Consider the following 24,351-nt stretch of genomic DNA (forward strand, 5'->3'; position numbering starts at 1 on the left):
CTGTCTGCCAACCGCAAAGCCGACCGAGACGGAGCCGCTGTCCACTCCTCAACTCAGCTCAGCTGATCGGTTGCCGCCGCCGCCGCCGTCAGATTCCGGAGGCGAAGAACGCGAAGCTGAGAACATGGACGTTAATATCGCCCCACTCCGCGCCTGGGACGATTTCTTCCCGGGTTCCGATCGCTTTGCCCGGCCGGACTTCAGGGACATTTCCAAATGGAACAACCGCGTGGTGAGCAACCTGCTCTATTACCAGACCAACTACCTGGTGGTGGCTGCCATGATGATTTCCATTGTGGGGTAAGTGGGGTCCCCCTACCCGGGACACCGATCCGGGGCGAGTACGGAGGGGCCTCGGGTTGCAAGATCCCGGAATGTAGAGACGCTCTCTGACCACGCTCAGCGCCTGCCCTGGCAATTCTGCAAGCGGCCAAGCCAGCGGAAACTTGTTCGCAGGGCGAGGCCGCAGTAACCTGGGGTCCCATTTTCTGCACCAAGGGCCGAGACTTGAGGGGGGGCCCTAGGGGAAAGAGGACGGGGAAAATTTGCCAGCCGCAGGGAAGAAAAATGAGAGTTCCCCCACTCCCCTCCCCCCGCCCCTGTGCCAGGATCGGGTTCTTGCTGGAAAGATATTTGTAGCGCCCTTGTCTTTTAAAAATAAGAAGAAAAAGGAAAGTGGTGTAACCCTACCCTGGAGCTGGCTAGGGCGGCAGAGTGTGGACCCGGGCTAGTGTAAAAAGGGCAACCAAGTGGCGACGCACTTTGCTGCCTGCTTTCTCTGCCTAATGCCTGCCACACTGTACAGTAAAGCTGAGCTTGGGATCAAAAGGGGGGGTGTCTCCTGGTGGCGCATCTCCCGTTGTGGGGTAAAGGCTGCCATGACTCTGAGAAGATGGCCTTCTGGCATTTTCTTCCAGCAGTGGCCAGGCGTGGTCATTTTCTCTGTCTTCGCTTCCTACCCTGGGGTTTCAATGCATCAGAAGGCCTTTTCAATACCTGATACTTACAAAGTATCCTGTGTTGAGACTGCATGTACACCTGCTTTCCTAGAAACCACCTTTCCTTCTAGTTCACCCTTTAAGAAATGCTTCTCTCGCTTATGCAGGATGGGTGGTGATATTCTCAATCTTGATGATTATCTCCTACACATCTTTAAAGAAAAAGCCACCCTCAGACTTTATAAAGGACTCACTTGCCCTTAAATGTCTGACGTTTCTATTTCAGGGCAGACGTAGAGGGAAGAAGGAGCAAGCTGGCTTGGGAGAAAAGGGAGAAATTTGCACTTGAAGGGTGTGGGAAAGGGTGAACAGGGTGGCTTCTTCAGTTGGCTCGCAGTTAGTTGGCTTATACATTGAGCCACCTCTCTGTGCCTGGCCCCATGCCAAGCTCCAAGCACACCAAGATGAATCAGACTTGAATTCTGGCCCAGGGGCTCCTGGCAGTTGTTGAGTAGCTAAAGGAGCAAACACACAGCACAGAGGAGAGGGGGAGACTTCACAGTTTCTGAAGTCAGGTTCACAGCAGTCACCCCATGCAGAGGTGGTAGCCCACATGTGGGACTCTATAGACAATTGCACAGATCCTTCTTCTGCATTGCTTAAGGAATTCTTAAGGAATTGCGCTCTGGGAATGGCTTGGTGCATAGAGGGCACAGGCTCTGAGTGGACTCGGAACTAGTGTGGCAGCCAAGGTACAAATTAGTCAGGGCAGGGCGGGGCAGGCACAAGGCCTGAGGCAGCTGCCTTCTGAACCTTCCCTCAGCTCTGTGCTTCGGGCTGCTTTCCTGGAACACTAAAAAATTTCTTTGTTTTTTTTTGAGACTGAGCCTCGTTCTGTCGCCCAGGCCGGAGTGCAGTGGCGTGATCTTGTCTCACTACAACCTTTGCCTCCCGGATTTAAGCAATTCTTGTACCTCAGCCTCCAGAGTAGCTGGGATTACACGCATGCACCACCACGCCCGGCTAATTTTTGTATTTTTAGTAGAGACAGGGTTTCTCACCATGTTGGCCAGGTTGATCTCAAACTCCTGACCTCAAGTGATCTGCCCGCCTCAGCCTCCCAAAGTGCTGGGATTACAGGTGTGAGCCTCTGTGCCTGGCCAAAAATGTCTTTTAAAAAATTTTTATTATTTATTTACTTTTGAGACCAGGTCTTGTTCGGTTGCCCAGGCTGGAGTGCAGTACTGTGATCACAGCTCACTACAGCCTCAACCTCCTGGGCTCAGGCATTCCATCTACTTCAGTCTCCCAAGTGGCTGGGATCCCAGGTGCATGCCACAAAGGCTGGCTAATTTTTTTTTTTTTTTTTTTAGAGATGGGGCCTCACTATGTTGCCCAGGCTGGTCTTGACTTCTGGGCTCAAGCCATCCTTTCACCTTGGCTCTCAAAGCACTGAGATTGCAGGGGGCGGCTACCGTGCCTGGCCGAAAATGTCTTTAAAACAAAATAAGTAGTAAATAGGTTTGCATCAGTTTTTTTTTTTTTTTCTTTCTCCTTGCAAAGAAGCAGGAGGGCATCTTATCTGGTGATCTAGTTATAGAGGTATTTTCTTGAGGTAACTTAGATGTGGGGCAAAGTTTGACACAGACCAATAATAAAAAAAAAAGTTTATTTTTTTCAGACATGTATGCTGCCCACACCAGGTACAAGCTCAGGCAGCCTTGCTGCCTTTGATAGAATCCATTTTTCACTGTGAAGGCCAGGGGCCAGCCCTTTGACTAAATAGAGCTCCGTCAGTATTGTGCCTTAGGCCACTAACTCAGGTAGATTCGGGGTGTTGGCCCTCCTCATTTTCCTTTCAAATAAGAGTTGTTGGTTGTCAATGAAAATTTTGAAGTGAAAAAGTAACAAGTAGCCGTGAAGTTTTTAAAACTTATCCTTATTTTTAAAAACTTACAAAAGATACAGGCTAGTAGTAAAGGTTGATTTGAAAATTACGTGGATAAAATGTGAAATTTCCTTCATACTTCAGTAAAAGTTTGGTATATAACCTTCAACTGTTTTCTATGCAACTATAAACACAGTCAGTAGTTTTTTCCAGCAATTGTTCTCTTTTCTTTATAATTTAATAATTATTTATAAATAGAGATTTATTGAGTGCTCTGTGTGTCAGGTACCTTGCAAAGTATTTTACCTGCATTATGTCATAGAACCCAATTTTTAAAAACTGTTATTTTTTTATTATTAAACCTGAGGCTCAGAGAGGTTAAATGATTTACTCAAAGTCACAAACTTAGGCTTGTGCTCTTAACTACTATTCTGTCTTCCCATGAATCACGAGGAAGAAACCAAACATCTTCAGAGTTAGGGAGCTTCCTTGATTCCAGAACACTTCTCATTCTAAAGAGAACTATCCCCTTTCAGTGGTGCTAGTAGATGGGTAGGTCAGAGCAGTGCTGGAAGCTGTTCATCTGGATCCTCCACAGACTTCTCTCTAGTTTCTCAGAATATCTTGGTAGAGCATATGTGAAAATGTGACCTGGATAAAAGAGTGTTCAACAATGGTTCCATCCCCTGCTGGTGAGGAGAGCCTCAAGGGCATTGTAGGAGGGCTCTAGCCTCAGCTCTCCAATGTTGGAAACCGGCTTAGATGAGAATAGAGAGGGCCTCCTCTTCAAGATTTCAGGAAGGGTGGGGGAAGAACATAGCAAATACTATCTAGATCCAGAAACACTGGAAAAAACTGCCCATATCAAGATGGAGATTAAGAGGGATTAGGATAGAGATAAATCTGTGTTTAAACTTCTGATCAGAGGAGATTGAATTATTTAAAAGGAATAGCATGAATAACAGGCTAGGAAACTTGCGTTTTGCTAGAAATGCCTTTGGATCCTTTACATCAAGAAGGAAAAGTGTCTAAGATTGAAGTTGCCTTAGCTTAACTTCTGCATCCTTGATGTGAGACGTTTTGGGATTAAGATATTCTTTTCACACCACACACAACAATAGAAGTCTCTACCTTGATCTTCAAAGTGAAAAACAAAGGCAACACCTAATTGCACTTGCAATTTAAGTACTAAGCGTGTGATACGTTCCAGTTGTGGATGAGAACTTCTTTGGGCTTAATGGAATGCCAAACGATTTGAGCTGGAGAACTCTGTTCAGTGTGTGAGCCATGGAACAGCAGCATCTTTTGCCTGAGAGCTTGTCAGAAGTGAAACATCTCAGGCCCCATTTCAGACCTACTCGGTTAGAATCTACATTTTAACAAAAGTCTCAGGTGATTCATAGGTACATTAAAATCTGAGAGGCACTGGATTGGTCTGGCTCAAAAGAAAATTTAAATAAATATACCTATATGCCCAGGTGTCACCTTCCGTGATTCAAAATATATAGTTCTTGGCAGGGTCCAGGCATCTGTTGTTTTTTGCTTTTTCTCTAACTTCCTAAGTGACTGTGGTATACACCCCTAGGAGAACTACTGATCCTCTTGAACCCTGTAACTTCTGAAATATCAAAGCTCGAGGTCACAGGCTAATTGGAACTAAAGCTGCTAATAACAGGAAGTGAAATATTTTTTCCATTAAGCCATATTGCGAATTTTCTAAAGCTCTTGATTAACCAAATTCAACTGCATCCCTGACTCTTACAACATTTGCAATACTGTTGCTGTCTTATTCTGAAAAGTTCTTTATAGTATAGTGGCTCACACCTGTAATCCCAACACTTCGAGAGGCAGAGATGGGAGGATTGCTCAAGGCCAGGAGTTTAAGACTAGCCTGGGCAACACAGTGAAACCCTGTCTAAAAACAAACAAACAAACAAACAAAAATTCTTTTCTGCCATTAGAACTCATATTTTCTGGTGTGGCCTCAGAATCACCAACCACACACAGAATTTGCAACATATAAAAATGCCTCTGCTGCTTCTCCAGCAAGACAACTGCATTTATTCTTATGTATATACATTTGTGCCTCCCCCTTTAGATAGAACCATGTAGCTGCTGAAGCAATGAGCCCATGTTTTCTCAGCTAAAGTAACTCCTCACCATGTGGCCTGATCATTTGGCCTATGGAGATGTTTCAGGAGGGTGGAATTGACAGCTGCCACTTTATGCTTTCAGTTACTCAAGATGGTAAGGAGTTTCTGGAAGGCTGGTAATTCTAAGTTTGAAAAGAGCATTAGTGTAATCTTTTCAAAATGAATGTGGCTCGGTGGATCTGTAATATGTTCTAGGCCTGTGGCTCCCAGCATCTGGTATTATGAAATGTTCGTATTGTTTGTACCTTTAAATGCTGTGAAGATGAAGAACCAAGTTTCCAGTTGGTAGAGGAAAAAAAGGGTAAGGCAACCCTGGGATGCTCTGGATCAGAATGTATTAAAATGATTGCAGATAGAATGAGTAGCAGTCTGTTTATACTAAAGCGACTGGAAACGTTTTTGAGATTAGTCAGCTTCAACACCAGTTCTACAACTTTACTCTTATTTGTGTTGCTTCATTCATTCAATTAACAGAGTATGAAGCACTTACCAACTTCTCAGACACTGCTAGGAGATAGTGAAGAATAGGACAGCTGTGATTCCTGCCTTCACAGAAAGGCAGCAAGACCACACTGAACACATGATAATTAATTTTTATACAAGTATAGCAAGTGTACAGAAATACACACCTACATAAACACATCCTTCTCAACCTGACTTACCTGATCTCCCCTGTACATTATTATTCCAAATTCCAAACCTCTCAGGTGTTGGAAATAGGGGAGGCATTGAGTATGTAGACAGGAGAAAGGTTTATTAAATTTTACTTATCCTAACCCACAGCTCAGATCCTTCTATTCCACTGAACAAATACTGAGCACCCACCATGTGGCAGACACTGTCTAGGCCCTGAGGATACAGTCAGGAGTACAACTCCACCAGCCTTCCCAAATCCTCCCAGAATTCTCCTGCCCTTCCATGCTCATTTATTTGCACTTGAGGCTGGCACCTGTCTTCCTCTGATGGCTTATGTGTTTCTTCTGAATACAGAACTTTAAGAGGTCTGTCAACACACAGTAACATTTTAATCTAAAAATCTTTATCTAGTCTGGGCGCAGTGGCTCATGCCTGTGATCCCAGCCCTTTGGCAGGCCGAGGCAGGTGGATCGCCTAAGCTCAGGAGTTTAAGACCAGCCTGGGCAACATGGCGAAACCCCATCTCTACCAAAAACAGAAAACATTAGCCTGGCATGGTGGCATGCATCTGTGGTCCCAGCAGCTTGGGAGGCTGAGGTGGGAGGATCTTTTGAGCATGGGAGGCGGAGGTTGCAATGAGCCAAGAATGCACGCCACTGCACTACAGCCTGGGTGACAGAGTGAGACCCCGTGTAAAAAATAAATAAATATAAATCTTTAATAAGGATTGTTTTTCATTAAATAACCTCTGACAGTGTATGTGTGTATATACATACATATATATATATATATATATATATATATATATATATATATATATACACACACAGAGAGAGAGAGAGAGAGACAGGGTTTCACTCTGTTGCCCAGGCCGGAGTACGGTGGCACAGTCATGGCTCACTACAGCCTCTACCTCCCTGGGCTCAGGTGATCCTCCTGCCTCAGCATCCTGAGTAGCTGGGACTATAGGCATGTGCCACCAGCCTGGCTAATTTTTGTATTTTTTTTTTGTAGAGAAGGGTTTTTGCCATGTTGCCCAGGCTGGTTTCAAACTCCTAGGCTCAAGCAATCCTCCTGCCTTGGCCTCCCAAAGTGCTGGGATGACAGGGGAGAGGTACGCCTGGCACACTTTTGACACTATTTATGTAACTTTGTTTATCTGAACTTCTCTCCCCTCCCTGTCCAGCTTTTTTTTTTTTTTTTTTTTCCAATGTTGCCTACTTCTTTCAGCCTTCGGTTGGTAGTTTCTGTTTCCTTTTCCTAGGTAAGGATTTACAATGATTCTAGGTAAGTGTGCAAATAAATGAGTGTATTTTGGAATCCTGGCCTCCTGTCTTAGAGAGGAGAAGCTCTCAATCAGCTTAGGGACAGAGAGCTCTGTACAGGAAATCCAGTTCAAAAAGGTCAAGACCCGTTCTTGACCTACCCACTTAATACCTAATTAAGCATCAATATTGGAAATTTTTTATTTTTTGGACAAACGAATTCTAGCCTTATCACTCAGCTTCAGAAAACTTAACCCTTAATACCATCCTCTGTCTTGAAATGAGCGTGGCTTCCTGTTTCTGAGAATGCCTTCAAGCCCTGTAATTCAGGCTGACAACTTCAGGTTTGCAAGCATTCATCATTGATATATGACAGGATTTCCTGGCCTTCCTTCTCATTATGCAGTTTGCTAAAGGAGACACCTGGAAGGCAGAAAGCCCTGCTTCTTCTAATCTGCTTCATATCTCATTGGGGCAGCTTCTCCTTGTCTCAGAGGAACAAAAAGAATGCAGAAATTGGGGGTTAGTGAGGGGTAAAAAGACAGGAAACTTGTGGGAAGGAAGTCTGTGTTACCAAGCTCGTTAGCATTTGTCCAGCCCCTGTCTTCTCTCCACAGCTCTGTAAGAATTTGCTATGTGACAGTTCTCAGTAGCTTTTGTTTGTTTTGTTTTGTTAAGACAGAGTCTCACTGCATCACCCAAGCTGGATGCCATGGCAGGATCTTGGCTCTCTCCAACCTCTGCCTCCCAAGTTCAAGCGATTCTCCTGCCTCAGCCTCCGAGTAGCTGGGATTACAGGCGCGCACAACTATGCCTGGCTAATTTTTGTATTTTTAAGTAGAGACAGGGTTTCACCACATTGGCCAGGCTGGTGTCGAACTCCTAGCCTCAAGTTATTCTCCTACCTCAGCCTCCCAAAGTGCTGGGATTACAGGTGTGAGCCACCGTACCCAGCCTAACTTTTTTTTTTTTTTAACTTTCTAAAATCATTCAAGAAGAATAGTTTGTAAACAAATATCTTTCCACTTCTGTTCCCCAAAAAGTATTGGTTGTTAAGAGTAACACCATGGGTTGCTAATTGTTGAAAGCAGTGATGAGCATACATGAGGATTCATTATACATTATTCTACCTATGTATATGTTAGAAGTTTTCCATAATGAAAAGTTAAAAAGGGTTTCATGAAGTCTAATCAGAGCTTTGTACACAACTATTATTTGAAGCTCCGTCACTGTGGGAAGCGTCAGATTTATGGTTTCTAATCCAAGTCCAACCTGTTGTTTATTAAAAACACAATAAAATCTGGAGGTTCCTAAGGCATGTTTTAGTATATGAACACTTTTAACTTGCCAACTGCTAAAAAGACAACGGTTGGTTTGGATGCCAGTGTTTAATTTGTGCCAAATTACACAGGATACAGTAAATATTTAGGAAATGGCAAGAATGCAATAAATCCTCTAGGCCTTCCTAATTCAGTTGATTAGGAAAATCTCACTATGACCTTTCTGCAACAAAAGAGACAGACTCCTGTTCAGTTTTTCCTACTGTACAATCTCCTTTATTCCATGATCCTTAGGCCCAGGAGACACTGTTCTCATTTACTCAAGACTGATTTGTGTCCAAAGCCCACATTTATGCCTATAGTCAAAAATAGCTCTTCACTTTGGGAACCTGAGGCAGGTAGGTCACTTGAGGTCAGGAGTTCCAGACCAGCCTGGCCAACATGGTGAAACATCGTCTCTACTAAAAATACAAAAATTAGCTGGGTGTGGTGGTGTGTGCTTTAATACCAGCTACTCGAGAGGCTGAGGCAGGAGAATCGTTTGAACCAGGGAGTCAGTGAGCCGAGATCGTGTCACTGCACTCCAGCCTGGTGATAGAGCAAGATTCAGTCTCAAAAAAAAAAAAAAGAAAAAAGAAAATTAAAAATTAGCCAGGCAAGCTGGCACTCACCTGTATTTTCAGCTACTCAGAAGGCTGGGGAAGGTCACTTGAGGGTGGGAGATAGAGGCTGCAGTGAGCTATGACCATGCCATCACACTCCAGCTTGAGTGACAGAGGAAGAACCTTTCTTGAAAAAAGAAAAGAAAAGGCATATGGAGCTGTGCTCTGGTCAGAGAGACTGAGGGAAGGCTGGCTGAGCTGAGACTTGAAGGAGGGTGGAGTGAGGCCTGTGCACAAACTATCCTCTCTGCCTGATTCACCTCACCCTGAGATGGCCAAAAGGCAAGGTGAGTTCTGGGGTAGATAGAAACCCTGAGTGGATGGGAGTGCAATCAGGAGATGGTGTGACAAAGCTGGCAGGTAGGCCAGCTGCTAGCCCCGAGAGTTCCCTCATGCTAATTACTAAGGCACTTCTTCCTCTCTTAGCAGATACAGCCTAAGCCAAATTTTGGCCTTCGCTCGTGGAGTGTATATAACCTGGATTCCAGGCCCCACTTACCCCCTCAGCCAGGCACCAACTCCACAACTATATAAAGTGGCCCTGGCTGCAGAGGCAAGCAGGGGCCAGACCCTGCGAGGCCTTGTAGAATGTTTAAAGAATTCTGTTTTTAGTTTAAGAACAATGAGAAGCAAGAAAATGGTTGGGTGGGTTCATATTTGCAGTGATCCCTCTGGCTGATTAAGGACCACAGAGAAACATCGCCAATTTAGAGAAGTCCACCGTGAGTATATTGTTCCCCACTTTTTCGGTGAGTCAGCCTTCCTCAGGAACCACACTTCAAAAATAGCTTTTTCGGTTAGAAAATTGGAACTCAGTGCAAAGCTGCCTGTACTCCTTAGGAAATATTTTGCTGCCTCTTTAGTGGTTCATCTTGCAACCTGACAGGAGTCACCAAATGTGGCCTTGAGTTGATCCAAGGATTTCTGTTATGGCAAACTTTTATTGCCAACTTTGCAATTGGTGGCCTTGGACAAATTTATTAACTTGTATATTCCTTAGCTTGCTTACGTGTAAAATGAGGTGGGTTAGCAAGATCCTTCCTAGCTCTAAAATTTTGTGAGATTTTTTTTTCCCCTTTTCAGTAACTTGTGGTAAAACTATAGAAATAGCTACTGAATCATGTTGGCAAGTTTAGGACCTGTATCCACACCCACTAATAGCCACCTTGTTTCAGAGAGAAATGAGACTATAGAGGGATTTTCCAGGATGATCCTTGGTTATAGTAGGTTACCGAGAGTGTGGGGGAAATCCCTAAAGCCGGTTCACATGACAGAATGGATTCTACTGTGAGTTGCTGCCACAACTGGCACCCTTGTTTTCTTGTTTCTCCCCTGGATCCCTTTGGATACGGTTCTTCTCGGGCCTCAGTTTAGTTATCTGTATAATTGGACTAGACTGATTCATCTTTGAAGACTGCTACAAGATTTCTGTGATGGGATTTTAAACCTTTTTATAACCATAAATGACTGCCCTAGAATGTGTAACTATCATAGGGAAAGATTTATTAATTATTTATTGGAATGGGGTAATACATGTTCATATTTTAAATATATAATTAAAATATATATAAACATATGTATTAATATATTTTTAATTTCACAATAGAAAAACATAATGGTTTCTGAGTTGCAGAGTTGCAAAACTAGGTCCTGCTGTTTCTCCCTTCTCTCTCGCCATCCCTTGTTCTTCTTTTTTTTTTTTTTTTTTAGACAGTGTCTGGCTCTGTCGCCCACGCTGGAGTGGCACAATCTCAGCTCACTTCATCCTTCACCTCCCAGGTTCAAGTGATTCTCATGTCTCAGCCTCCTGAACAGCTGGGATTACAGGCATGCGCCGCCACACCCAGCTAATTTTTATGTTTTTAGTAGAGATGGGGTTTCACCATGTTGGCCAGGCTGGTCTCAAACTCCTAGCCTCAGCTGATCCACTCACCTCAGCCTCCCAAAGTTCTGGGATTACAGTTATGATCCACCGCACCCAGCCCTCTTTCTTACTCAAGGACTATCAGGAAGTGAAACTCCACCCAGCAGACCCCAGAGGCAGCTGTCTACATGAAAAATGGGTGGCATGTTTAGGGAAAGTTTTGTCCTAAAAGTCTTTGGGGTTTGTCGTGATTGGTGTGATAAACAGCCCAACTGTTGACTAAAAAGCATCTCAGGCAAGAACTGGTTCCCAAATTTCTGAGAATTTCTGTTAATCTCTAGAGGGTGTGTGTGTGTGTATGTGTGTCTGTGTCTGTCTGTGTGTCTTTTGTTCCAAGTACAGGTAAGTGCCAGGGCATTGGAGTGGTATACATTTTATCAGATACAGAAGAAAATCATTTCTGCTCAGAGTAACTTCGTTAGTTTCTTTCTAGCTTGGAAACTTGCTTACTTTCTAATTATAGACTGTTGTTGGGCAGGTTATGAACTAAAACCAGTTCTATAGAACTTCAAGCTCTGTTCTTTTCCCTTGAACATGAGCAACCAGAACAGGTGAAAGCAAATTTGGAATTGCTTGAGTTAGGCCTGGATTTTTCATTGTTCTTTGTCCTGGACTTTAGGCACTCAACCTAAATATCTATTTTACTTGTCTAGAGGAAAATAAAAAAAGCTTGACATGAATTTTGTTATATGCTTCACTTCTGAATTACTATTTTAATAAGTATTCCAGAATGAACTGAGTAGGAGCCCTTTGATGCTTTGCTGCCAGCCAACCCACTCCTACTTGCAGGGTATGCAAAGGAATTTCCTTAAATTTCAATCCTCCATTTGAGTTCTTTGTGTTGATTTGATCTTTGTTTTGCTTTGCTTTTTTTTTTTTTTTTTTTTTTTTTTTTTGAGACGGAATCTTGCTCTGTCACCCAGGCTGGAGTGCAGTGGCACAGTCTTGGCTCACTGCAGCCTCCACCTCCCGGGTTCAAGCAATTCTCCTGCCTCAACCTCCCAAGTAGCTGGGATTACAGGCACATGCCACCAAGCCAGGCTAATTTTTGTATTTTTAGTAGAGACGGGGTTTCACCATGTTGACCAGGATGGTCTTGATCTCCTGACCTTGTGATCCGCCTGCCTCAGCCTCCCAAAGTGCTGGGATTACAGGTGTGAGCTACTGCACCGGGCGATCTTTGCTTTTCTTTACGGTTCAGAAGAAACATTTGGGTAGGTTATAGGTCAAAGTCAAGGCTTTGTAAAAGGGTTTTTTACATTCAGGAGCCTTTCCCCAATTTCATTTGTCCATTTTTAAATACCAGTTTTTTTATTCATCAAGGAATACGTGGCCATTGAAAAAAATATGAAAATAAAAATAAGCAAATGGAAATAAACTCCCCTTATCCTACTATACTGTAGTCTTTGGTATAATTTTTCAATTTCTCTAAGTATCTTTTTATTTTTTAATTGAGACGGGATCTCACTCTGTTACCCAGGCTAGAGTGTAGTGGCACCATTACAGCTCACTGCAGCCTTGACCTCCTGAGCTCAGGTGATCCTCCTACCTCAGCTTCCCAAGTAGTGGGGACTATAGGTGTGTGCCACACCTGGCTGATTTTTGTGGGGTGTTTTTTTTTTGTTTTTTTTTGTTTTTGGAGAGATGGGGTTTTGCCATGTTGCCTAGGATGATCTCAAACTCCTGGGCTCAAGCAATCTATCCACCACCTCAGCTTCCCGGAGTGCTGGGATTACAGACATGAGCTACCACACTGGCCTAGAATCTTTTGTGGTGCTGGGAATTAGATAATATTAGTCTATAAGAGTTTCAAGGCCTCTTCATTCACTCTCCACTCTCTACAACTTGCTGAAGGGGATTGTGGTTTTGACTCATCAGATTCTTTCCTTCCTCAGGCGTATAAGGAAATTTTTGTCTTTCCCAGACCAATTCTGGGGTTGTCTCAGAAGACAGGGCATAATCCAGATAAAATAAAACAGAAAGAAAAGTGCAGAGAGGCCAAGTAGACCCAGGTAACACAGAACCAAGAGGGAGGGGAAGAGGGCAGAGAGAATGGCACGTGTGCTGGGTATTGGGGAAGGTTGGGGGACTGGGGTGCTCTAGACTGGCACAAGAGGATCTGGAGGATGAGCAGAAAACCAGGGTTTGGATTGGAGAAGGAACAGCTTCGCTGTGGTTCATGAATTGAAATTCCATTAATGCTGTTGGTGAGATGGGACAAGTAGAGATGGACTTTTGTGGTTGGTCTGTGCCAAGTGGGGGTTGTGGGTTGGAGAGCAGCTGCTTTTATATTTTTGTATTTCCTTTTTTTATATATTCATTTTATTTCTGATTATGAAATAATATACTAATTATAGAAATTTCTATTTCTTTTTGGAAACAGAGTCTCACTCTGTCACCCAGGCTGGAGTGCAGTGGCGCAATCTCGGCTCACTGCACCCTCTGCCTCCTCTGCCTTCAGGTGATTCTCCTGCCTCAGCCTACCAAGTAACTGGGACTACAGGTGCCTGCCACCATGCCTGGCTAATTTTTTTTTTTTTTTTTGAGACATAGTTTTGCTCTCGTTGCCCAGGCTGGAGTGCAATGGCACCATCTCGGCTCACTGCAGCCTCCGCCTCCCAGGTTCAAGCAATTCTCCTGCCTCAGCCTCCAAGTAGCCGAGATTACAGGCTCCTGCCACCAAGCCCAACTAATTTTTTGTATTTTTAGTAAAGATAGGGTTTTACCATGTTGGCCAGGCTGGTCTTGAACTCCTGACCTCAGGTGATCTGCCCGCCTTAGCCTCCCAAAGTGCTGGGATTACAGGCATGAACCACCATGACCAGCCCAGGCCCAGCTAATTTTTGTATTTTTAGTAGAGGTGGGGTTTCACCACGTTGGCCAGGCTGGTCTCAAACTCCTGACTTCAAAAGATCCACCCACCTCGGCTCCCCAAAGTGCTGGGATTACAGGCTTGAGACACTGTACTCAGCTTAGAAATTTCTACTTCTGAGCTATCTAACTTACATGATAAATCTACCTAAAAGACAATGCATTATGTATTACAGTTGCTTTTACCCACTCAATATATAATGTCTTCCCATATTATTAAATGCACTTCAATGTTTTAAAAATAGCTGTGTATACAATACCACAGTAAATTGTTGGCCATATAGGTCGTTTCTGAAAGTTTTAAATCATAAATACCACTAATATCAATACTGTTACAACTCAATCTTTGCATTTTTGTTTAATTCCTTAGACTATATTCTGAGGAGGGGATTTATTGGCTTGAAGGATACAAGTATTTGCGAGGATTTTGAATGAAATAAGCAACTTATTATTGTAGAGTTTAGTTTTAAATTATGTACAACTGGCTGGGTGCAGTGGCTCATGCCTGTAATCTCAGCACTTTGGGAGGCTGAGGTGGGGGGCGTGGATCACATGAGGTCAGGAGTTCAAGACCAGCCTGGCCAACATGGTGAAACCCCATCTTTACTAAAAATACAAAAATTAGCTGGGCGTGTTGGCGGGTGCCTGTAATCCCAGCTACTAGGGAGGCTGAGGCAGGAGAATTGCTTGAACCCGGGAGGCAGACGTTGCAGTGAGCTGAGATCGCGCCATTGTACTCCAGCCTGGGCAATGAGTGAGACTCCATCTCAAAAAAAAAAAAAAGAAAATTATGTGCAACTACTCTTACCACTGTTTAATTTTGTGCATCTTAATAGAAATTTTTAGCTTTTTCAAAGCAGTTTGACATTGATTTTATCCCTTAATTTCACCCATTCAGGTGTGAAAAGCTTTCACTCTTAATTTTAAAATGTTCAAAATTCCTTTTATGTTTCAGTAGGCAGAAACAGAGCTAAAATTTAAAGGGATTTTTGAAAAAGAATTGTGTTTATCCTGAATATCAATCCCAATATGAGCATGAGTTCTTCATCTCTTCCATTTCAGAGAAAGTAAGCTCTTGGCATCACCCTCCCTTATCCTGTCTTCCCCCATCCCTCATTTCAAATCAGCAATGTTACTATTCAGGGCATGAGGAAAACACACTACCGTCTGTGTCCTTCCCCAGTAAAATCCTCATTAGCCTCTAGGGTAAAAAGTTAAGTAACTCATTGTACCAGCCCACCACAGACGTCTTGTTAAGGGTTTTGTATACACAGTGGATTGGGGTGGGCGACTATAATGCCCAAAACTTTGTCTAAATTTCTTACTATTATCATTATTATTTTGAGACAGAGTTTTGCTCTTGTTGCCCAGGCTGGAATGCAATGGCGTGGTCTCAGCTCACTGCAACCTCCACCTTCTGAGTTCAAGCAATTCTCCTGCCTCAGCCTCCCAAGTAGCTGGGATTACAGGCATGTACCACCACACCCAGCTAATTTTTGTATTTTTAGTAGAGATGAGGTTCCACCATGTTGGCCAGGCTGGCCTTGAACTCTTGACCTCAGGTGATCCACCCACCTAGGCCTCCCAAAGTGCTAGGATTACAGGTGTGTGCCACCATGCCTGGCATAAATTTCTTCTACATAATATGTTTCCTCCATTATCAATAGTAGTGTAATTGCTATCACATACTAAACATTTGGCTTATATAAGAATGAATCTGGAACTGTGTGCTTGAAAATCTGCATTGGTAACTCATCTCCTAATGATACTTTGGGCATTTTAAAACACTTATAATGAACTCTCTATGTGAGGAGTCATAAACTCAAATGCCTCCATGGGGCAGGCAGGTTATGTAAGAGAGCGATTCAGGCCAGCTATTAGAAAAACAATGATTAGACTGGGCATGGTGTGGCTCATGCCGGTAATCCTAGCACTTTGGGAGGCCGAGCTGGGCGGGTCACTTGATGCCAGGAGTTTGAGACCAGCCTGTCAACACGGTGGCTTTCCCCACCATTTTCTATTCTAACCTCTGTGCCTTAGTTTCTTCATTTGAGAAATGAACTAATAGTATCTCCTTTATAAGGTTATGAAAAATCAAATGAGACAATTTAGATAAAGTATTAAAGTATTAGTAAGTTCTCAATAATTGTTTTTACTCCTCTTTCTCCTTTTGCTACTTCTATTGCTGAACTAGTCACCCCTCATTTTTTCTTCCTCATATTTCAGGTTTCTGAGTCCCTTCAACATGATCCTGGGAGGAATCGTGGTGGTGCTGGTGTTCACAGGGTTTGTGTGGGCAGCCCACAATAAAGACGTCCTTCGCCGGATGAAGAAGCGCTATCCCACGACGTTCGTTATGGTGGTCATGTTGGCGAGCTACTTCCTTATATCCATGTTTGGAGGAGTCATGGTCTTTGTGTTTGGCATTACTTTTCCTTTGCTGTGTAAGTGAACTTGAGTTTTCTTTTTCTTCTGTCTTAAAAAAATGTAGGAGCAGTTATCCAATGGGAATTCCATAACCAGTTTCTTATGTGTGTTGGCATGTCAGCAAAAGTGTCAGAATTTCCTAAAACAGCTTTCTATGTGTTATCCAACTAGACCCAGATAACACAGAACTGAGGTCAAGAAGTATGAGGTCAAGGCCTTACAGTTCATTAATTCCACAAATATTTGTTGGGGCATCTGCTATGTGTCATACATTCTTTTGTTGTTGTTGTTGAGATGGGGTCTACTCTGTCACTCATGCTGTGGTGTTATCTCGGCTTACTGCAACCTCTGCCTCCTGAATAGCTGGGACCACAAGTGCACACCCAGCTAATTTTTTTTTTGTAGAGACAGGGGTTTCACTATGTTGCCCAGGCTGATCTCGAACTCCCAAGCTCGAGGGATCTAGCTGCCTCAGACTCCCCAAGTGCTGGGATTACAGGTGTGAGCCACTTCGCCCAGCCATGTGTCATACATTCTTATGGGGACACAACAGTAAACAGAACAAAGACAAATCCCAGGTCATACAGCAGGAATGTGGCATAACCTGCACTAGACCCCAGATTTGTCTAATACGAGAGTCTACTGTCAATTTTTAAGTGCCATTCCTATTGTCCTGATACAGGAATGAATGTATTTATTATTTGGAAGTAAACTATTTATTCTCATCTTGCTCAGGAGATCATAACTAGTGTTAGAAGTTTGGTAAGTCTATAGGAATAATTGCCTCAGAATATAGGTACTAAATACTCAGATTCTGGTGAAGAGATCTAGATATTCTCTAAGTTTTACATAAATTATTTACCAAGACTCCAAACACTTGAAGCCTGAAATAGAGAAGAAATAAAATCCCAGCCTAATCAACAGAAATCTGATTAAAATTCTAGTGTATTAAGTGACAGGCACATCCCTTTAACTTTCAATAACATTTGACCTGTGCATTTATTCCACTAAATGAAATTATTTGCTTGTTTAGGGCTTTGTTAGATTAAGTCCAGAATATTTATGGATACATTCCATACCCTATTGGATAAAATATTTGAGCCAACAAATTCAGACATTTTTGGAATTTTCTTCATGTTTTCTTTAGGTGCTATAGGCTTAGTATTTCAATGATACTAATCAAACAGCTTGCTAATTTTAATACTTTTCCACATCAGAATCTGAGACAGGCCAGTGTAATGAAATGTATCAGAGGTAGACAGTTAAGAGTCCTGATTTCTATTCTTAGACCTGCTGGAAACCAGCATGTGATTTGGACCAGTCATCCTATGTGGGCTGTAGTTCACTCATCTCTAAAGTAAGGAGATTAGATAAGTGATTCCCAAACTGATAATTGTGAGAATCATTCAGGATACTTTTTAAAAATATAAATTGCCCAGCCACATCTTTATTTTGTGGGTCAACAGTGGTGCCCAAGGATGTTATGTTTTTAGAAAGCTCCTCAACTATTTCTGATGGATGGTCTAGGTTGAGATCCTCCAGATGAATCCACATCAGTGTTTTTCAAAATGAGGGTCTAAGATCTACCTACATCAGAATCATCCAGAGTGATTATTAAAATAATGAATTCTGGAGCCTTCCCTTAGTTGTAACAGTCTGAATTTGGGGTGGTGGAGACCAGGAATTTGCCTATTTAACAGGCTCTCCAGGTGATTTGAATGTACATTGGAGTTATAAAACCACTGCTATAGATCATATGGAGAGAGGGGTACCTGTTTAAAATACAGATTCCCAGGCCTGTCTCTTTAAGGCTCAGCTGGAGGAGGTCCAGGAAAGGGGTCAGGGAATCCGTGGCAAAATAATCAAGCAAGTTTGGGGAACGGTGGGCTATAGAAACTCTGTAAAGCCCTTAGATTTTTACATACAGAATTCTATACCCAACACTTTGGGTAAAGCCTCTGGGAGGCACTTTAAAAGTAGACTTTACTCACGTGCTCCTGCAGGGAACAAGATGCAGATAATCCCTGAATCGAGCAAGAGTTCTTTTCTGGAAAGCCTCGGGTAAGTTGATTTTTAGGTAGGATGGAATCCCGTTGATTCACTCTGAATTTCAGGACATTTAAGTAGCATCTGCAAGGTGATGATATCGGTGTGTGAAGGAAAGGGTGTGGCTTCCAGATAATGGTCCTTCCTGTTGAATACAGCATTTTCCTTTAATGCAGAAAAAAACTATGTATGACTTGATGAAGAGCTTTACAAAAGTCCAAGGAGCCATTTGAAGGCTTGGATCAATTCGAGTAGCGGACTGGACTGTAGCTAACTAAGGCAGTTTACTAATAGTGTGAAGAGAGGGAGTGTAATATTGATGTGGCAGAAGAGAATTGTTGCTTTGGTATTAACCAGGTGTCACTTCTCTGCAGTGATGTTTATCCATGCATCATTGAGACTTCGGAACCTCAAGAACAAACTGGAGAATAAAATGGAAGGAATAGGTTTGAAGAGGACACCGATGGGCATTGTCCTGGATGCCCTAGAACAGCAGGAAGAAGGCATCAACAGACTCACTGACTATATCAGCAAAGTGAAGGAATAAACATAACTTACCTGAGATAGGGTTGCAGCAGAAATTGAGTTGCAGTTTGCCCTTGTCCAGACCTGCTTTCTGCTTGTGTTTTTGAAATAGGAGGTGCACGTACCACCCAATTATCTATGGCAGCATGCATGTATAGGCCGAACTATTATCAGCTCTGATGTTTCAGAGAGAAGGCCTCAGAAACTGAAAGAAAACCACCACCCTCCTGTTGTGTCTGAAGTTTCATGTGTGTTTATGAAATCTAATGGGAAATGGATCACACGACTTCTTTAAGGGAATACAAAAAATAAAAGAATTATGGCTTTTACAGCAACAATACTATTATAGGAAAAAAAAATCATTGTAAAGTATCAAGGCAACACGAGTAAATGAAAAGGCTGTTAAAGTAGATGACATCATGTGTTAGCCTGTTCCTAATCCCCTAGAATTGTAATGTGTGGGATATAAATTAGTTTTTATTATTCTCTTTTAAAAATCAAAGATGATCTCTATCACTTTGCCACCTGTTTGATGTGCAGTGAAAACTGGTTAAGCCAGTTGTTTGTACTTCGTTTACAAATATAAAGATAGCTGTTTAGGATATTTTGGTACATTTTTGTAAATTTTTGAAATGCTAGTAATGTGTTCTCACCAGCAGGTATTTGTTGCAAACTTAATGTCATTTTCCTTAAGATGGTTACAGCTATGTAACCTGTATTATTCTGGACAGACTTGTTAAAAAACAAACAGACAAAAAATAAAACAAAACTTGAGGTCTATTTACCTTGCACATTTTTTGTTGTTACAGTGAAAAAAAAATGGTCCAAGAAAATGTTTGCCATTTTTGCATTGTTTAGTTTTTAACTGGAACATTTAGAAAGAAGGAAATGAATGTGCATTTTATTAATTCCTTAGGGGCACAAGGAGGACAATAGTAGCTGATCTTTTGAAATTTGAAAAACGTCTTTAGATGACCAAGCAAAAAGACTTTAAAAAATGGTAATGAAAATGGAATGCAGCTACTGCAGCTAATCAAAAATTTTAGATGATAGCAATTGTTACAACCATATGCCTTTATAGCTAGACATTAGAATTATGATAGCATGAGTTTATACATTCTATTACTTTTCCTCCCTTTCTCATGTTTTTATAAATAGGTGATAAAAAATGTTTTGCCTGCCAATTGAATGATTTCATAGATGAGGTAGAAACATTTAGGTTTCTGTAGCATTAAATTGTGAAGACAACTGGAGTGGTACTTACTGAAGGAACTCTCTGTATGTCCTAGAATAAGAAGCAATGATGTGCTGCTTCTGATTTTTCTTGCATTTTAAATTCTCAGCCAACCTACAGCCACGATCTTTAGCACAGTGATATCACCATGACTTCACAGACATGGTCTAGAATCTGTACCCTTACCCAAATATGAAGAATAAAATTGATTAAAGGTTTTTTTGGTGAGACTTTATTTAATGCACATCTGTCTTAAATACTTGAGAAACTTGGCGACGACCCTATAAACAGTGAAGCAAACACTTCAGCTGTTTCAAATACTGTTTAGTAAAGCTTGAATACTTTATTAACTTGCAGCCAGAATAAAACAATTCTAGTGGGATCCTATTTTTAAACCTGGCATGAGTTTTATATACATGTTAGCCCCTTCCATTTTCTACAAGGTGAATTCTGCTGACAAAATAAAATAAATTTGGAGAAACTAATAAAAAAAAAAGGTCCTTGTAATTACCAATGGCCAGTGGTCAATTCTGGAAGGGTAATAATAGAAAAATGTAACATATAAATGTTGTAAATTATGATTACATTTGAAAAACAAGCTAAAACCTGCAACTAAGATCTTTAGGGTTGGGTGGTAAAAAAGAATAATGTGAACAGCTTCACCTCTTTTGGCAAAACCTGTGTACTGAGGCCATAAGCTATGAAATTGGATCTTTTCTTCTTGTATATCTAAGATTAAAACCCTCTTACAGCACATTTTGAAATTCCTGACTTTATTAATACTGTGGCTATACAAACAAATGCATAGGAGCTTTCTAGAATTTTTTTTTTTTTTGAGATGAGGTTTCGGTCTTGTTGCCCAGGCTGGAGTGCAATGGCGCAATCTCAGCTCACTGCAACCTCCGCCTCCCATGTTCAGGCGATTCTCCTGCCTCCCAGGTAGCTGGGATTACAGGCATAAGCTACCATGCCCAGCTAATTTTTTTTTTTTTTTTAGTAGAAACCGGGTTTCACCATGTTGGTCAGGCTGGTCTTGAACTCCTGAGCTCATGTGATTCACCCACCTCGGCCTCCTAAAGTGCTGGGATTACAGGCATGAGCCACCGTGCTGGCCTAGAATTTCAACTACTAATTTACATTAAGCTTTTAATTATGTTTAAAGTGCCTTTCCTATCAAAGTTTAGCCTCTTAGATGTAGTATGTGCTAGGCACTTAAAGTTTTCTTTGTTACAGCCCTTTCTTAGCTCTCCTGCTTTGTATGCAAGGATGTTTTCTAGAAATATTGAAGGGTGAGAAAACAAAACCATCAGCCATTGAAAACTATATTTAAATTTGGATACTTTTGTACATACTAAATTATCTTAAAAAAAAAAATAGAAACACCATATTTCTTTCTCATGGCTTGTCTTTCCAAATAATGTGTTGTTTTTAAGCTTGTCCCAATTAGACCTATTCTCCCCTAGCCTGTTTGGTTTGATACATGCCACTTACGATAACATAAAAGGAGAAAGAAGGCAGGTGCCAATTATTTACTCAGGTAAAGAGAGAAAAGGCACCAAAGCTTTTTAGTTTTATTTCTTTTTTTGAGATGGAGTATCACTCTGTCACCCAGGCTGGAGTACAATGACGCGATATCGGCTCACTGCAACCTCTGCCTCCCCAGTTCAAGCAATTCTCCTGCCTCAGCCTCCTGAGTAGCTGGGATTACAAGTGCCTGCCATCATGCCCCGCTAATTTTTGTATTTTTAGTACAGATGGGGTTTCACCATGTTGGCCAGGCTGGCCTCGAACTCCTGATCTCTGGAGATCTGCCCTCCCCGGCCTCCCATAGTGCTGGGATTACAGGCGTGAGCCACCGCGCCTGGCCCAAAGCTTGATTTTCTAATTTCTAGGGTTCACACTACTTCTATTATTACAAAAGTCTCAAATTCTATGCACCTAGTGGCTAGAATGAATAATTAAGGCTTCTAGGAACTTGGAAGAAGGACAGACTGGAGTTGTCTGGAAAGTTTTTTATGGAGGACACAGGACCTGACCTGGGAGTTGAGGACTGGGTAGGACGTTCATTAATGGAGAACAGGAGGGAAGTCTCTTGGAAGGGTTAATGCGAGCAAAGGCATAAGGGTGTGCACAAGGATGTTTCATTAAGAGGAGTATACAGAATTTGTGGGAGATGAGACGGGATTAGTAAATTGGGGCCAGGCAAAGTAGTGCCTTAAAGAATAGGATAAGTAGTTCAAGTTTAATCCTGTAAGCAAGTTTCCTTTAAAATATGTTTGAGAGCGATAAAAACAAATTAGACTTACAGAGTGAACATATATGAGTGTGTATGTGTGTGTGTGTGTGTGTGTGTGTGTGTGTGTGTGTATTTAGCCAAAACCAAAAGCTTGTCAATAACTATATTATGTAAAGCTTTTTTTCTATGAAAACAGCATGCTGTCTCCCATCGTCCCTCTATATATGAAAACTTGCTGCCAGGAAGTTTTCATATATGCAGGGTTTACTTTCCCATTACTTTGCCTAGTGACACTTAGTTTTCGCCATGTTCTGTGGCTTACATGTTCTGCCCCTCACAGGTACCCCCATAGAAAGAATACTCCAAAACACCAAGGGAATCACCAAGAGAGAAAGCCAGACAGGGTAGGAAACTGAAAATCTCCACTGATTCTGCAGAGAAGCTCTAAGGAACAATCCTTTCATTTCAAAGCATCAGAAGGGCCAGGAGCTCAATTCATCCTTCACATTTCCATAGGATGGAACATTATTTGTTCCCTGTAAGATACTATGTGATGAATTACAGCAGAAGAGATGGAAGGAGAAAAAAATGGGAATACAATCGTTAACACTTCTGTTATATTTATTATTTACCAGAAGAAAACAATAATAAAGCAAATGTTTAAAAATTTTTTTTTAACTTCTGCTTCTGGAAATACGACTCTAAATTTCACCTAAGTCACTCAAATTGATTGCAAGTAGAAAATATTGCCTCTGAATATTATATTTTATCTCCTTCCACCTTCCTCTTCAGCCCCTACTTCTTCATGGCCCAAACATTCTGCCTTTTACAAATACCCTTATCAGATGGTAGCATTGTTCCCAGTTCTGCCATGTGGATCCTAAAGTATTGCTGCCGACATAGTCTCCATGCTGTAATCCAAGAGTCACTATTTCCATTTCTTGTTCTTCTAGATGACTCTGTTGCCTCTTACGCCAGTTCTTTTGGCAGTTGCACCTGCGATTTAAGCATTTGAAGAAACGGAGGAAATTAATCCTGGAAATTTAAGAGCTTTGCAGCAAAAATTACAAAACTTACATGCCTTAAAAGATACAGAATAGGTTTGAAATTCTGGCCAAAGCACCCCCAAAGTCAAGATAAAACAACAATCATAACCACAGCCACCATTTATGGGACATTTACTCATGCCAGGGACTGTTGCAAGGGCTTTGAGTGCATGGCAAAATATATCATGGAAATAAGAGGGCAGGTGCTCAAGTTGGCCTGGGTTCAAAGACTGGCACTAGCATGTAGTAGTTATGTGGTGTTGGGCAACAGTTTTCTCAGCTGTAAAATGGTAATAACAGTATCTAATTCACAAGGCTATTATACAAGTGAGTAATCCATGTTAACCCCCTTTTTTTTTTTTTTTTTTTTTTTTGGCGACGGAGTCTCAGTCTATCTTCCAGGCTGGAGTGCAGTGGCACCATCTTGGCTCACTGCAACCTCCAACTCCTGGGTTCAAGCAATTCTCCTGCCTCAGCCTCCCAAGTAGCTTGGATTACAGGCATGTGCCACCGATGCCCAGCTAATTTTTGTATTTTTAGTAGAGACAGGCTTTCACCATGTTGGCCTGGCTGGTCTCAAACTCCTGGCCTCAAGTGAGTCACCTGCCTCGGACTCTCAAAGTGCTGAGATTACAGGTATGAGCGCCTGGCCTAACACTTATTTTTAAAACACTATCTCATTACATCCTACAGAAGCCTTGTAAGGAGAGAAATGGCTCAGAGGAGACAGTAACTTCCTTAAGATCATATAGCTAGGAAGTGGCAGAGCAGGATTTCAACCAGATCTGCCTGATTTCAGTGCTCATTAGTATATACTGCCTGTAAAAATATCACTATAAGAATATAAAATATATGCTCTTTTTAAAACAAGCCTTTCCTCTTTGAAGCACACTCCTAATCTGATGGTCAGAAATATTTAAACATGAAATATAAGCCGGGCAGGGGGTATGCACCTATAATCCTGGCTACTCAGGAGATTGAGATGAGAGAATCACTTGATGCCAGGAGTTTGAGACCAGCTTGAACAACAAAGTGAGACCCATCTCACTTTGTTGGGATTTTTATTTTTTTTAGACAAAGTCTTACTCTGTCACCCAGGCTGGAGTGGAGTGGCATGATCCCGGCTCAAGGCAACCTCTGCCTCCCGGGTTCAAGCGATTCTCCTGCCTCAGCCTCCCAAGTAGCTGGGACTACAGGTGCATGCCACCACGCCCAGCTAA

General features: G+C 42.0%; 2 protein-coding genes across 3 annotated transcripts in view; one reads left to right on the forward strand and one right to left on the reverse strand.

Annotated features, from left to right (window-relative positions):
• Positions 1 to 20,067, forward strand: ARL6IP5 (ADP ribosylation factor like GTPase 6 interacting protein 5). Its single transcript, XM_032149479.2, has 3 exons — positions 1 to 300; positions 15,844 to 16,061; positions 18,465 to 20,067. Exons 1-3 carry the CDS (start codon positions 125 to 127, stop codon positions 18,635 to 18,637), a joined length of 567 nt encoding a protein of 188 aa, XP_032005370.1. The 5' UTR covers positions 1 to 124; the 3' UTR covers positions 18,638 to 20,067.
• LMOD3 (leiomodin 3) overlaps positions 20,066 to 24,351 on the reverse strand; it is a 16,684-nt gene continuing 12,398 nt past the window's right edge. For both annotated transcript variants that reach the window (XM_032149478.2, XM_032149477.2), the window contains one exon: positions 20,066 to 23,081. In XM_032149478.2, the coding sequence (XP_032005369.1) occupies positions 23,055 to 23,081 (27 nt within the window). In that variant the 3' untranslated portion in view covers positions 20,066 to 23,054. The remainder of the gene's footprint in view (positions 23,082 to 24,351) is intronic.

Source organism: Hylobates moloch, unplaced genomic scaffold (genome assembly GCF_009828535.3).
Source record: "Hylobates moloch isolate HMO894 unplaced genomic scaffold, HMol_V3 SCAFFOLD_4, whole genome shotgun sequence".
In the NCBI taxonomy this organism is placed as follows: Eukaryota; Metazoa; Chordata; class Mammalia; order Primates; family Hylobatidae; genus Hylobates; species Hylobates moloch.

What these genes read in the sequence shown, in the direction of transcription:
- ARL6IP5 (XM_032149479.2), top strand. Translation starts at nt 125, where the DNA reads ATGGACGTTAATATCGCCCCACTCCGCGCCTGGGACGATTTCTTCCCG. An exon ending in ATGATGATTTCCATTGTGGG is followed by an intron (nt 301 to 15,843) that starts GTAAGTGGGGTC and finishes CTCATATTTCAG; the next exon opens with GTTTCTGAGTCCCTTCAACA. An exon ending in CATTACTTTTCCTTTGCTGT is followed by an intron (nt 16,062 to 18,464) that starts GTAAGTGAACTT and finishes ACTTCTCTGCAG; the next exon opens with TGATGTTTATCCATGCATCA.